Genomic DNA, 14,299 nt, shown 5'->3' on the forward strand with positions numbered 1-14,299 from the left:
CAGGTTAGTCATCGCTGGCCAAAGATGGTACTACACATGTTTACTTAAGGAGGCTTTTTGGTGTCTGATGTGGTAGACTCCGGCAGTGGTTAGTCATTTTTGGGGGACCTAGCAGGGTCCATCTTACGCTGGTGAACTGCACGTGCTGGGGGTGTGTGAGCATGTCCCATGTGACCACTTGCAGGTCAGTAAGGTCATGGGATAGCCAGAGAAGAGGTGAGGATGGGAGTAAGGACTGGGCATGAATTCTACCCCTAACATGCCCCCACAAAGTCAAGGCTGGAAATGAAGTCATGTGGAACCTCGACAAGAAGTCAAGGGAGTTGTCCTCAATTGGGAAGTAACTTAAGGCAGGAGTAGCAGGTGGTAGTCCATTTGCCACAGGGATGACATCGAAGAGGTTGGTGCATCCTGGGAGGCTGCTCAGGCGATCTTGTACCTGGAATGCATCCTGGTACCACATTGTAAGGTGGCATTGGAGCATGGTTACATCTCCCAGAAATGATAGACACTTGAGAATGGTTGTGATTAGTCAGTGGGGCATTAGGCCACCCAAGGTGTTGTGGACTTGACAGTCAAGGTTGCTAGTCATTAGCTTTACTGGAGTCAAGGTGTAGGACCCTGTGATCTCTGTTGAGTGTGTGGGTGGGTCAAAGTGGGGATGCTCACAGCTCTAGTTGCTAAATGATCTAGTGGTGGTGGCTGTAGGCAGTCAAACTGACAGTTGGCAGACCTGGCAGGCAGTGATGGCAGTTGAGCTGGTGGCCAGCAAGTGGCAGATGATGTGGCAGCAGCCAATCTTGCAAACAGGTGGTGGCAGTCGATCTGGCAGACAGATGATGGCGGATACCTGTGGTAGGCGAGAATGTAGGCAGTTGAATTGGCTGTTGGCAGATGACCTGGCAGGCAGTGATGGCAGTTGAGCTGGTGGGCAGGCAACCTGGCAGATGGCAGGTACCTGTGGTAGGCAAGAATGTAGGCAGTCAAATTGGCAGTTGGCAGGTGACCTGGTAGTCGGCAGACAACCTGGTAGACAAATAGCAGCAGTCAAGCAGTGGCAATTGATCTGACAGACAATGGCAGACAATCTGGCAGATCAAGTGGTGGCTGTCGATCTGGTGGTAGTCAAGCAAGGGCCCAAAACATTGAGCAGCTAAGTGCTAGCTCACATCTGAGGGTGAGAAAAAGGGGGAGGGGATAGTGAGGGAGATGACAACTGTGAGTTTCAAGTTGTGTCCCAACTTGGTCTGCTTGCAAGGGAGGGGGGGAGGGTGAGAAAGCAAGGAGCAGCGAGCTGGGCTTGTGAATGATGCTCTGAGGTGATCTGAAGCTTCAGTGTTCATCCAGCCTTTATATATATGGGCTGGTCACCCGTGCTCCTAATTGGCCTGAGGTCAAGGGTGATGCATGGGAAGTCAGAGGCAGAATGTTATGACACCGGTGACTCACAAAGATAGAACATATGTATTCATCAATGAATCCAGTGTTTATCATCATGTGGCTGAGGTGCAGGTTAGACATCATTGGCCAATGCTGATACTGCACATGTTTACTCAAGGAGGCTTTGTGGTGTCTCAGGAAAAAAATGTAGTGGAGAGATGATGGTGGAGATGTGTCTAGAGAGTTGATGATAGCAAATATAGTGGTTAGGAAGACAGTCAAGCATAAGTAGAGATGGGAGAGGGTGGTGGATGGAAGGGTGGTAGATAGGGCTTTAATGGACTATTATCATGGTACCTAGGAGAAGAGTAGGGAGAGTTTTGGATGTACATGTTCTAAGGGGAGAGAGTGGGAGAATATCAGATTATTTTAGGGAGTTGCTAAATGTGGAGAATAGGGAGGAAAAGGTAGCTGCAGTGGGAAGTGCTAAGAAAATGACAGTGATGAATGAGGAAAATGGAGAAATAAGGAAAGATGAGATGAAAGCAGTTATTTGAATAATGAAATAATGGGAGCAGGTAAGGCACCTGGGTTGGATGGGTGTCATGCAGAGTGTCTAAAAAAGAGAGGTACAGTGATGGTAGACTGGCTGTTGAGGTTGTTTAAAGTTTGGTAAAAGAGGGTAGAATGCCAGAGGACTGAGGAGTTTGTTTATAGACTTTACAAGGGAAAGAGGGACAAGTGTGAGGGTAGTAGTTTCAGAGGGATCAGTTTGTTGAGTCTAGTTGGGAAGGCCTATGGGAGGTTTTAGATTGAGAGGATTAGGAGAGGAACAGAGGGAGTAACTGGTGAGGAACAGTGTGGGTTTAGGACAGATAGGGGTTGCATGGATCAGATTTCTGTGGCAAGACAGATATGTGAGAAAGCTTTAGGAAAAGGTAAAGATTTTTTGGGCTTTTATGGATTTGGAAAAGGCTTATGACAAGATAGGAAGGCACTGAGAGTTATTGCAGATATATGGAATTGGAGGAAAGCTTTTAAGAGCAATCAGAGTTTTTATCAGAGTAGTAGAGCCTGAGTTCTTTTTGGCTACCCCCCGTGAAAGGGGAAAAAAGTCTTTGGTATATGTATGTATGTAGTAGAGCCTGTGTTAGAATTAGAAGTGGAGAGAGTGGTTTGAGGTAAAGGTGGGACTTTGCCAGGGATGTGTTATGTCACCTTGGCTGTTCAATTTATACATGGATGAGGTGGTGCAAGAGGTAAACTCAAGGGTAATGGGCTAGAGACTGGAGATGGTTAAAGAAAATGTTTGGTGATGACATTGCACTTGTAGTGGGATCAGAGGAGGAAATAAGGAAGTTAGTGATAGAGTTTGGGAAGGTGTACAAAAGAAGGAAGTTGAAGATACAAGGGGAAAGGATGGCAGCAAAATGGAAGTGAGTATTAAGAGAGAGAGACTGGAGGAAGTGGATAGCATTAGATACTTGGGTGCAAATGTGGTGGGAAAGGGAGGAGTGAAGGTAGAATATAGATTGAAGCCAGTAAATGACTTAGGGAATTGAAAAGTGTAATGAGCTATATATTTGGGAATGTATACTAAAAGAAGGTTGTATGAAGGAGTGATTGTGCCAACAGCACTGTATGGGGCAGAAACATGGAACATTAAAGAGGAAGAGTTTAAATGTGTTTGATATGAAATGCCTGAGAAGTATGATAGGAGTTACTAGGCTGGATAGAGTAAGAAACAAGGGGGTGAGGAGGAGAGCAGGGGTGGAAAGGGAGTTGGAAGATAAGGTTGATGAAAGAGTATTGGGATGAGCATTGGGCGAGATGCAGGGATGACCCGTCATCCAGGAGGAACCAAGAAAAGATTGAGGGAGGGGTGTGGAGTGGAGTGGGTGGGGATAAAATGGATGGGAGTGAAATTATGTCTTTTGACTTTGGCTACCTCCCTTGTAAGTGGGAAAAAGCACTTGCTATATGTATTTGTTTGTTTATTTATTTATTTTATTTTTTATTTATATTTTTATTTTTTCAGTACCAAGGGAATTATGTCTAGTTGGGTGTGTGTTCTACATTGCGGATTATCATGGAGAAGTTACTCCAGATACATTGAATTCGTGGAAAAGAGTTATACAACAGCATGGTGGAGAGGTATGCTATGAATCAGATAAGTTACAGTATTTATTTTTTTCACTGACTACACTAAATGAAGTTTGTCATGAAAATAAAAACAAAGTATAAGAAAACTCCAGTATATCATAACCATAAAGAAATAGTAGGAGTAGGAGAGCACCAGTTGTCAGATCTCCTTCTGTGAGAAGGTGGAGGAAATACAGGTGGAATAGATACACACAGATCTGGTGTTCAGTCCAAAGACTGAATGCTGGACCCTTTAGGGTTGTATTTTGAGGTGGAGATGAGGGGGTTGACAGGTTTAGAAAATGGGCAACAAGGAAATGATTATTTGACTGACAGGACCATCACTAGCAGATATCTGTCATTGGTCCTATAGTTTGTATAGGGACACAGAGACAGAATATAGAAGTGGATGTCTTTTGCTTACTGTAAGTGAATCTTGCTTTCTATTTTCCACTCTTTTAACTCATATTTTGTATTGGTTAACAGGTAGTTCCACTCTACGATTCAACACGTGTCACTCATCTCCTCTGCAAGCACCAGAAGTCTCCTGTATTTCAGCAGGCTGTATGGGAAAACAAACGCTGCATAACAGTCTTTTGGCTAAATGATGTCCTTCTCCGTGGGAAAATGGCTCCACCCTGGCAGGCAATCCATCTTCCCACACCATTTGGGTAAAGGAATATCTCTTTCTGTTGTATCAGTAATAGCAGTACCAATTAAAAGTAACCTGATATTTATCTATATATATATATATATATATATATATATATATATATATATATATATATATATATATATATATATATATATATATATATTTATATATATATATATATATATATATATATATATATACAGGAAAAACTCTGGAATCATGTGTTCTTGGAAATGCAAGGTTGACCACGAATAAAAACTATTAACGCAGAGCGCTTTCGTGTATTCACATTTTCAATGCAAATAACACATTTGCACTGAAGATGTGAATACACGAAAGCGCTCTGCTTCAATAGTTTTTCTTTGTGGTCAACCTTGCCTATATATATATATATATATATATATATATATATATATACACACATACATATATATATATATATACATACATACATACCTACATATATATATATATATATATATATATATATATATATATATATATATATATATATATATATACATACATATGCCAAGGCTTTTTCCCCCTTACAAGGGAGGTAGCCAAAAAGAAAAAAGGCATAAAATCATTCCCACCCATTCCATCCCTGAATACACTCCACACCCCTCCACCCTCCCTCTCATTTTAGCACCTCCTGGATGACAGGTCATCCCTGCACCTTGTCCACTGCCCAGGGTCAGAAGCAGTGTCGCAAGACACAGCACATCCACAGCAAGGCCGCTTCATTAAATCGGCGACCCCCCTCTCCGTCCCCCCATGCATAAAAGGAGAAGACAGGGAGAAATCCCTTCGGGCTGTGTCAAAATTTGCTCACACATATTACCTCACCCCCCATCCCCCCACCCATTCCACCTCATGCATCACAACATCATCCATATACAACCATTCTCCATTCACCCCTGTCCTCTGTCCTCTCCCGTCCTTCCTCAACAGACATTCCCCTCTTCCCCAAAGTCCCCTTCACCCCATCCATCCACCTCATCCTAGGACGTCCCCTCATGTTCACTCCCTCCACATCTGCCTTCCATACCTCTTTTACTAGTCTTTCTTCACTCATTCTTTCCATGTGTCCAAACCATCCTAATACTCTTTCATCAACCCTATCTCCCAACCCCCTTTCCACCCCTGTTCTCCTCACCTCCTCATTTCTCACTCTATCCAGCCTAGTAACCCCCATCATACTTCTCAGACACCTCATCTCAAATACATTCAAACCCCTTCTCTCTTCCTCTCTTATGTTCCATGTTTCTGCCCCATACAGTGCTGTTGGCACAATCACTCCTTCATATAGTCATATATATATATATATATATATATATATATATTCTTTGTAGAAATGGGCAGGAGATTCTCTCTCAAGCATATTTCATTGAATGAAATTGCAAGTTTGTTGTGACAAAGCTTTTTGTCAATCTTCTCTCTCTTTCGTAAGGCAACTTTGCCTTCCATAGGCAGGAGTCTGAGTAATTCTATGGATGCCATGAGATAGGAATAGGCATAGTCGAAAGCCAAAATGCATTTTCGTACCTCCTGGTGCTTCCTCAGTGGCAATTGAAGTAATGGAGATTCCATGAAGATCAGCAATTTTTATACCCAGAAGGTGGATAGTGATTGGCTGGATTGCTGCTGGTTAGGTATGGTCTGTTCTCCCATTGGCTGAGAGGTGCGTGACATCATCCGTTTGTGCCCCAGCACCGTAATGGGCAGACCTCCTAACACTGGGTAATGCTTGCAGGTCATGGTGGTGTTAAGAGGAAGATGGGCTGTGTATTTTAGGGAATTGCTAAATGTGAAGGAGGATAGGGAGGGAAAGGTGGTTGCAATGGGAAGCACTAAGAAAATGACAATGATGAATGAGGAATATGGAGGAGAAATAAGAAAAGATGAGGTAAAACAGTTGATGAGAGCAGGCAAGGCACCTGGGTTAGGTGGGTGTCATGTTGAATGTCTAAAAAAGGGAGGTACAATGATGGTGAGGTTGTTTAATGTTTATCCAAAAGAGGGTAGAGTGACAGAGGACTGAAGGAGTGCCTGAATAATTCTGCTTTACAAGGGAAAGAGGGTCAAATGTGAGTGTAGTAGTTTCAGAGGGATCAGTTTCTTGAATGTAGTTGGAAAGGCTTATGAGAGGGTTTTAATTGAGAGGATTAGGAGAGGAGCAGAGGAAGTAATTGGTGAGGAACAGTGGGTTTAAGAAAGGGGTTGTGTGGATTAGGTTTTTGTGGTAAGGCAGATATGTGAAAAAGCTTTAGGAAAGGCACTGTGAGAGCAGTCAACAGTTTTTACGAGAACACTAGAGCCTGTGTTAGAAATGGAGAGAGCGAGTGGTTTGAGATAAAGGTGGAACTTCACCAGGGATGTGTCATATCGCCTTTGCTGTTCAATTTATACATGGATGGGGTGGTGTGAGAGGTAAATGCAAGGGTAATAGGCAGGGAACTGGAGATAGTTAAAGAAAATGGAGAAAAATGGGAGATATGTCAGTTGTTTGCTGATGACACTACACTTGTAGCAGGATCAGAGGAGGGATTAATGAAGTTAGTGATGGAGTTCAGGAAGGTGTGCAAAGGGAGGAAGTTTAAGGTAAATGTAGGGTAAAAGGTTATGAGATGTACAATGGGAGAGAATGGTAGCAAATGAGAAGTGAATATTAAAGGAGAGGGTGGAGGAAGTGGTTAGCTTTAAATACTTGGGTGTGAATGTGGAGGGAAAGGGAGGAGTGGAGGTGAAGGTAGAAGGTAGATTGAGAGAAGCAAGTAAATGCCATGGGGGTATTAAAAAGTATAATACATACATATACCAAAGGCTTTTTCCCCCTTACACGGGAGGTAGCCAAAAAACAAAGGCATAGAAACCACTCCCACCCATTCCATCCCCTACATACTCTACTCCCCTCTACCCTCTTCCCTCCCTCTTATCTTGGCACCTCCTGGATGACAGGTCATCCCTGCTAAGAGGAGATCGTATGAGAGGATGATTATGCCAATAGCATTGTATTGGGCAGAGACATGGAACATAAGAGAGAAGAAAGAGTTTAAATATGTCTGAGAAGTATGGTAGAGGTTACTAGGCTGGATAGAGTGAGGAACAAGGAGTGGGGAGGAGAGCAGTGGTGGAAAGGGAGTTGGGGGATAGGGTTGATAAAAGAGTATTGGGATGATTCAGACACATGTAAAGAATGAGTGAAGAAATCTTAGTAAAAGAAGTATGGAAGGCAGAGGTGGATGGAGTGAATATGAGGGGGCAACCAGGGATGATATGGATGAATGTGGTAAAAGGGTGTTGAAAAAGAAGGGGCTGTCTGTTGAAGGAAGAAGACAGAAGATAGGGGTAAGTGGAGAATGGTTATATATGAATGATACTGTGATGCATGGAAGGGAGTGGGTGGGGGATGGGGGTTTAGGAAATGGTTATTTGTGAATGATATTTTGACACAGCCTGAAGCTATTTCTCCTCGTCTTCTCTTTTTCTGCATGAGAGGATGGAGGGGGGTCACCAATTAAATGAACCAGCCTTGCTGCGGATGTGCTGTGTCTTGCTGCATTGCTGTTGACCCAAGGCAGTGGGCGAGATGCGGGGTTGACCTGTCATCCAGGAGGAGCCAAGAAAAGAGGGAGGGAGGGGTGGTGAATGGGAGTGGAGTGAGTGGGGATGAAATGGATGGGAGTGGAATTATGTCTTTTGACTTTGGCTACCTCCCTTGTAAGGGGGAAAAGCCCTTGGTATATGTACTAGATAAGATGTGTAGTAATGGAGATGGTAAAGGACAGTTTCAAGGGAGCAACATAAAGGAGGGACAGTTATAGTACAAAAGTGGCATCTCTATGAGTAGAGATTTTACATACATACATATACCAAAGGTTTTTTCCTCCTTATAAGGGAGGTAGCCAAAAAGAAAAAGATATAGAAACCATTCCCACCCCACCCATTCCATCCCTAATACATTCCACTCCCCTCCACTCTCTACCCTCCCTCTTATCTTGGCACCTCCTGGATGATGGGCCATCCCTGCATTTTGTCCACTGCCCTGGGTCAGAGGCAGTGACGCAAGACACAGCACATCCACAGCAAGGCCGCTCCATTAAATCGGCAACCCCCCCCCTTCCATCCCCCCATGCAGAAAAGGAGAAGACTGCGTCAAAATTTTTTCACACATACTACCTCTCCCCCCACCTATTCCACATCATGTATCACAACATCATCCATTTTACTTGCATATACTTATTTTGAAATTTTTCTCTTTTTGCAGAAATGACAACAAACCTTGCAAAGACCTTATAGCAAGTGTAAGTGGTTTTGAAAATGAAGAGCGGACCATCATCAAATTGATGTTGAATTTAGTTGGTGCCAAGTACACTGGTTACTTTTCCATACACAATCACCTGCTCATCTGCAAAAGGTATATATTTTTTCCATGCTCAAATTGAATTTATATCTGGCTGAAGGTTTTAATAAATCTGAGGGGGGCCAAGATGTGAAGTGGGGTAGGTGTTTCACTAATAATTTCGAAAAGAATAAATAAATTAAGAAAGTGAGAAACGGTGTAGGGAAGTGAAGAGGAGAGAAGGTAAGGGGAACAGATGGATAGATGGTAATGGAAGTGAAGGCGGTGAGTGGTCTATGTTTGTGTCGTGAGGAGGTGCAGGAGGGAATTGGGGGTTGCATTTTTTTTTTTTTTTTTTTTTTTTTTTTTTTTTTTTTTTTTTTTTTTTTTTTTTTTTTTTTTTTTTTTTTTTTTTTTTTTTTTTTTCTTGGCCATCCTCTTTGTAAAGAGGAAAAGGTCTTTTGTTACATGCCAAGATTGCAGGACTAATATATATATATATATATATTCTGTTAAAAACGACAGCAAAAGAATTATTATTTAACTTTTTCTGTGAGCTCTCAAGCTTGCGAAAAGTAGATTTCTGGTAGGGGGAAAGGGAGTAAATCAAATTTCCAAAACTTATAGGAAACAAAAGAGGATGCAGAAAGATCTGCGAAACGTTTTGAAATTTTATTTGTTCTGCTTGTATTTTGTTTTTTGCTGTATTCTTTGTACTCTTTTCTTGTATTTTGTTTACTGTGTGCAGTATTTTTGTGTTCATTATAACTTGTTTCCTATGAGTTTTGGAAATTTGATTTACTCCCTTTCCCCCTACCAGAAATCTACTTTTTGCAAGCTTGAGAGCTCATAGAAAAAGTTAATTAATAATTCTTTTGCTGTCATTTTTAACAGAATATGCATCAGAGAGAATCTCCTACCATGCTTCACCAATATATATATACATATATATACATTTTAACAACCACAATGCACTTTAATTCTAAGCCATCAAAGGCCAGCATGCTGAAATTGAAATGTGGTACTGCCCAGGACTCGAACCCAGCATCTTCATGACAAGTGCAACAGTGACTTTCCAATTAGGCTATCAAGAATCTCTCTTGATAGCCTAGTTGGAAAGTCACTGTTGCACTTGTCATGAGGATGCCGGGTTCAAGTCCTGGGCAGTACCACATTTCAATTTCAGCATACTGGCCTTTGATGGCTTAGAATTAAAGTGCATTGTGGTTGTTAAAATGTATCTCTGATCACTGGGACCCATTCAGTGTTGTGTATATATATATATATATATATATATATATATATATATATGTGTGTGTGTGTATTTTCTTTGTTTCTTTTGTCAATCTGTCTAATTTTTTCAAATTGCCTATGCATTTTATTATGCCTTAATGGTAGCCTTTTATAATGACTTTTCTGCTTTATCTAGACTTGAAGGTGCTAAAGTAGCTAAGGCACGGGAATGGAAACGACCCGTAGTAAATGGAGTGTGGCTTGGTGAAGTTTTGCTTGGTCAGAACACCCCACCTCTTGTCTATCAAGGCACAAGGTATCAGCATTATATTGATGATCCACTGCGAATTGACCCATCACTGGCAGCTCATCTGTTCAGTAAGTATTACTCTCAAAAAGGATTTTTTAAAGAATTATGTTTTAAGTGAGATGGAGGGATGACCCATCATCCAGGAGGAGCCAAGATAAGAGGGAGGGAAGGGGGTGGATGGGAGTGGAGTATGTGGAGATGGAATGGGTGGGAGTGGATTTTATGCCCTTGGTTTTTGGCTACCTCCCTTGTAAGAGGGAAAAAGCCTTTTATATATGTATGATTTATATTATCGTATTTCACAAGACAGGAAACCAGAAAAACCATGATAATAGTCTATCAATTGATCAAACATACTGTATAGTGTTTTTAGGATTCCTACAAAGAGGCCTCTTAACTAGTGACCTCTAAAAGCCCAATCCAGAACATCACAACAAAGTGTTCACCTATACAGATGACCTATTGATAACCAAACACATACATATACCAAGGTTTTTTTCCCCTTACAAGGGAGGTAGCCAAAAAGAAAAAGGCATAAAATCATTCCCACACATTTCATCCCTAAATACACTCCACTCCCCTCCACCCTCCCTCCCATCTTAGCACCTCCTGAATGACAGGTCATCCCTGCACCCTGTCCACTGCCCTGGGTCAGAGGCAGTGTCGCAAGACACAGCACATCCACAGGAAGGCCGCTTCATTAAATCGGCAACCCCCCTCACTCCGTCCCCCCATGCAGAAAAGAAGATGGGGAGAAATCCCTTCGGGCTGCATCAAATTTTGCTCACACATACTACCCCACCCCCCATCCCCCCATCCATTCCACCTCATGCATCACATCATCCATATACAACCATTCCCCATTCACCCCTGTCTTCTGTCCTCTTCCGTCCTTCTTCAACAGACATTCCCCTCTTCCCCAAAGCCCCCTTCACCCCATCCATCCATCTCATCCTAGGACGTCCCCTCATGTTCACTCCCTCCACATCTGCCTCCCATACCTCTTTTACTAGTCTTTTGTCATTCATTCTTTCCATGTGTCCAAACCATCCCAATACTCTTTCATCAACCCTATCTCCCAACTCTCTTTCCACCCCTGTTCTCCTCACCTCCTCATTTCTCACTCTATCCAGCCTAGTAATCCCTATCATACTTCTCAGACACCTCATCTCAAACACATTCAAACCCCTTCTCTCTTCCTCTCCTATGTTCCATGTTTCTGCCCCATACAGTGCTGTTGGCACAATCACTCCTTCATACAGTCTCCTCTTAGCATCCATTCCCAAATGTCTATTCATTCCCAAAATTAGCATCCATTCCCAAATGTCTATATCAAATGTCTAATCAAACACAACAACTATTAAACAGCCACTAAGAATACCCAATCATACTCAAACAAACAAGAAAATTAGCTAAGCCAAAATAGAATGGAAGCCTCCTCTCAGAAATCATCATTGACATCACCCCAGACATCTATGAATCAAAGTAACTTCCATGTATATAATTGAATAGACAATTCCTTCCATTGAACAAGAGCCCTAAAATTCTGGGCCTCAATTTTGGCAAAGTGGTACAGAAAGAAAAGGAAAAGGAGTGCAAGAAGAAGCTAAGAGAAGAGTGGGAGTGAAGGATAGAGTAGAATTAGGAGTGGAAGAGGAATGAGGATGTTTCAAGGAGGGACAAGGTGTGCAAAGATGGTGTGTGGAACAAGGAGGACAGGAGGAAATAGAAGGAAGGGTAGTGAGTGGTAGGATGAAGAAGCAAAGAAGGTAAAGGACGAGAGAATCATATGAGAGGTACAAAGAAAAGAGAAGAGAAGTAAAGCATAAGATGAAGTAGGCAAAAAGGAGAGCAAATGTGAAACGGGGGCAAGAGTGTGACAGAAAATTTTGAAAGTAATAAAAAGATGTTTTGGAAGGAAATTAAGAGTGGAAGAGGAGGCAAATCAAGTAGAGAACAAAAGGTAAAAGGTGCAGATGAAGAGATGATAATAGAAGAGACAGCAGTAAGAGGAAGATGGGCAGAGTATTTTAGGGAGTTATTAAATGTGAAAGAGGATAGGGAGGGAAAGGTAGATGCAGTGCGAGGCACTAAGAAAATGACAGTGATGAATGAAGAAAATGGAGGAGAAATAAGGAAAGATAAGATGAAGGCAGTTATTTTAAATGATGACAGCAGGTAAGGCACCTGGGTTGCATAGATGTCATGCAGTGTTTAAAAAAAGGAGATACAGTGATGTTGAACTGGCTAGTGAAATTATTTAATGTGTGTCAGAGGGTAAAATACCGGAAGACTGGAGGAGTGCCTGTATAGTTCTCCTTTACAAGGGAAAGGGGACAAGTGTGAGTGTAATAGTTTCATAGAGATCAGTTTTAAGTGTAGTTGGGATGGTTTACTGGAGGGTTTTCATTGAAAGGATTAGGAGAGGAACAGAGGGAGAATTGTGAGGAACAGTGTAAATTTAGGACAGGTAGGGGCTGCATAGGTCATATTTTTGTGGTAAGACAGATATGTGAGAAAGCTTTAGGAAAAGGTAAAGATGTTTTTGGGCCTTTATGGATTTGAAAGAGGCTTATGACAAGGTAGACAGGAAGACACGATGGGAGGTATTGCAGATATATGGGATAGGAGGAAAGCTCTTAAGAGCAGTCAAGAGTTTTTACAAGATTAGTAGAAGCTGTGTTAGAATTAAAAATGTAGAGAGTGGTTTGAGGTAAAGGTGGGACTTCTCCAGGGATGTGTTATGTCGTCTTAGCTGTTCAATTTATATGTGGATGGGGTGGTGCAAGGGGGTAGTAAGGGTAATGGACCGGGGATTGGAAATAGTCAAAATGGAGTAAAAAGGGAAATAAGCCAGTTGTTGTTTGCTGACGACACTACAATTGTAGCAGGATCAGAGGAGGGATTAAGGGAGTTAGTGACAGAATTTGGGAAGGTGTGCAAAAAAAGGAAGTTGAAAATAAATGTGGGTAAAAGTAAGGTGATGAGATGTGCAAGGGGAGAGGATGGCAGCAAATTGGAAGTGAGTATTAAGGGAGAGAGACTGGAGGAAGTGGATAGCTTTAGATACTTGGATGTGAATGTGGAGGGAAAGGGAGGAGTGGAGGTGGAGGTAGAATGTAGATTGAGAGAAGCAAGTAAATGCCTTTGGGGATTAAAAAGCATAATGAGAAATAGACATTTGGGAATAGATGCTGAGAGATTATATGAAGGGGTGATTGTGCTGACAGCACAGTATGGGGCAGAAATTTGGAACATAAGAGAGGAAGAGTTTAAATGTATTTGAGATGAAATACCTGAGAAGTATGGTAGCTGTTACTAACCTGGATAAAATGAGAAATGAGGTGAGGAGGAGAACAATGGTGGAAAGGGAGTTGGGAGATAGGGTTGATGAAAGAGCATTGGGATGGTTTGGACATGAATGAGTGAAGAAAGATTAGTAAAAGAAGTGTGGAAGGCAGAGGTGGATGGAGTGAACATGTGGGGGCAACCAAGGATAAGATGGATGGATGGGATAAAAGGGGCATTGGGAAAGAGTGGAGTGTCTGTTGAGGAAGGATGGAAGACCGGAGATATGGCTGAGTGGAAAATGGTTGTGTATGGATGATGCTGTGATGTATGGAAAGGAGTGGGTGGGGGATAGGGGTGTTGGTGAGGGAGTATATGTGAATGATATTTTGGCACATCCCAAAGAGATTTCTTCCCTTCTCTTTTTCTGTATAAGGGGATGAAGAGGGTGGGGTCACTGATTAAATGAAACAGCCTTGCTGGGGATGTGCTGTGTCATGCTTCTGACCCAGGGCAATGGGCAAGATGCAGGGATGACCTGTCATCCAGGAGGAGCCAAGAACAGAGGGAGGGAGGGATGGTGATTAAGAGTGGAGTATGTTGGGATTAAATGGGTGGGAATGGATTTAGCCTTTGACTTTGGTTATCTCTCTTGTAAGTGGGAGAAAGCCATTGGTACATGCATGTATGTATGGGAAAGTTTTAGTGCTTGATGGTGAATCATTGTCTGGGAACCATTTAATTTTTTCTTGGCTAATTTGTATACAGTCGAACCTCGAAAGCCCGGACTAATAGGGGGAAGGGCGGTCCGGTCATGCCAAAATTCCGGTCATTGAAAATGTCGCCCTAACACCCGTAGATTTTCGTAGCGGTATACGTATAGGTAATGTATATGGCATAGAAACTCATAAGAATAATACTCTAACACTGTAATAATAACAATACT

At 42.2% G+C, this 14,299-nt stretch overlaps 1 protein-coding gene across 2 annotated transcripts in view; it reads left to right on the plus strand.

Moving 5' to 3' along the window:
- Positions 1-14,299, plus strand: part of LOC143040766 (uncharacterized) — a 52,114-nt gene that overhangs the window by 20,899 nt on the left and 16,916 nt on the right. For both annotated transcript variants that reach the window (XM_076212183.1, XM_076212193.1), the window contains exons 10-13: positions 3,419-3,534; positions 4,009-4,193; positions 8,448-8,597; positions 9,952-10,133. In XM_076212183.1, the coding sequence (XP_076068298.1) occupies positions 3,419-3,534; positions 4,009-4,193; positions 8,448-8,597; positions 9,952-10,133 (633 nt within the window). The remainder of the gene's footprint in view (positions 1-3,418; positions 3,535-4,008; positions 4,194-8,447; positions 8,598-9,951; positions 10,134-14,299) is intronic.

This window comes from Oratosquilla oratoria, chromosome 2, assembly GCF_046742065.1.
Source record: "Oratosquilla oratoria isolate Oo_2021 chromosome 2, ASM4674206v1, whole genome shotgun sequence".
NCBI lineage: Eukaryota > Metazoa > Arthropoda > Malacostraca > Stomatopoda > Squillidae > Oratosquilla > Oratosquilla oratoria.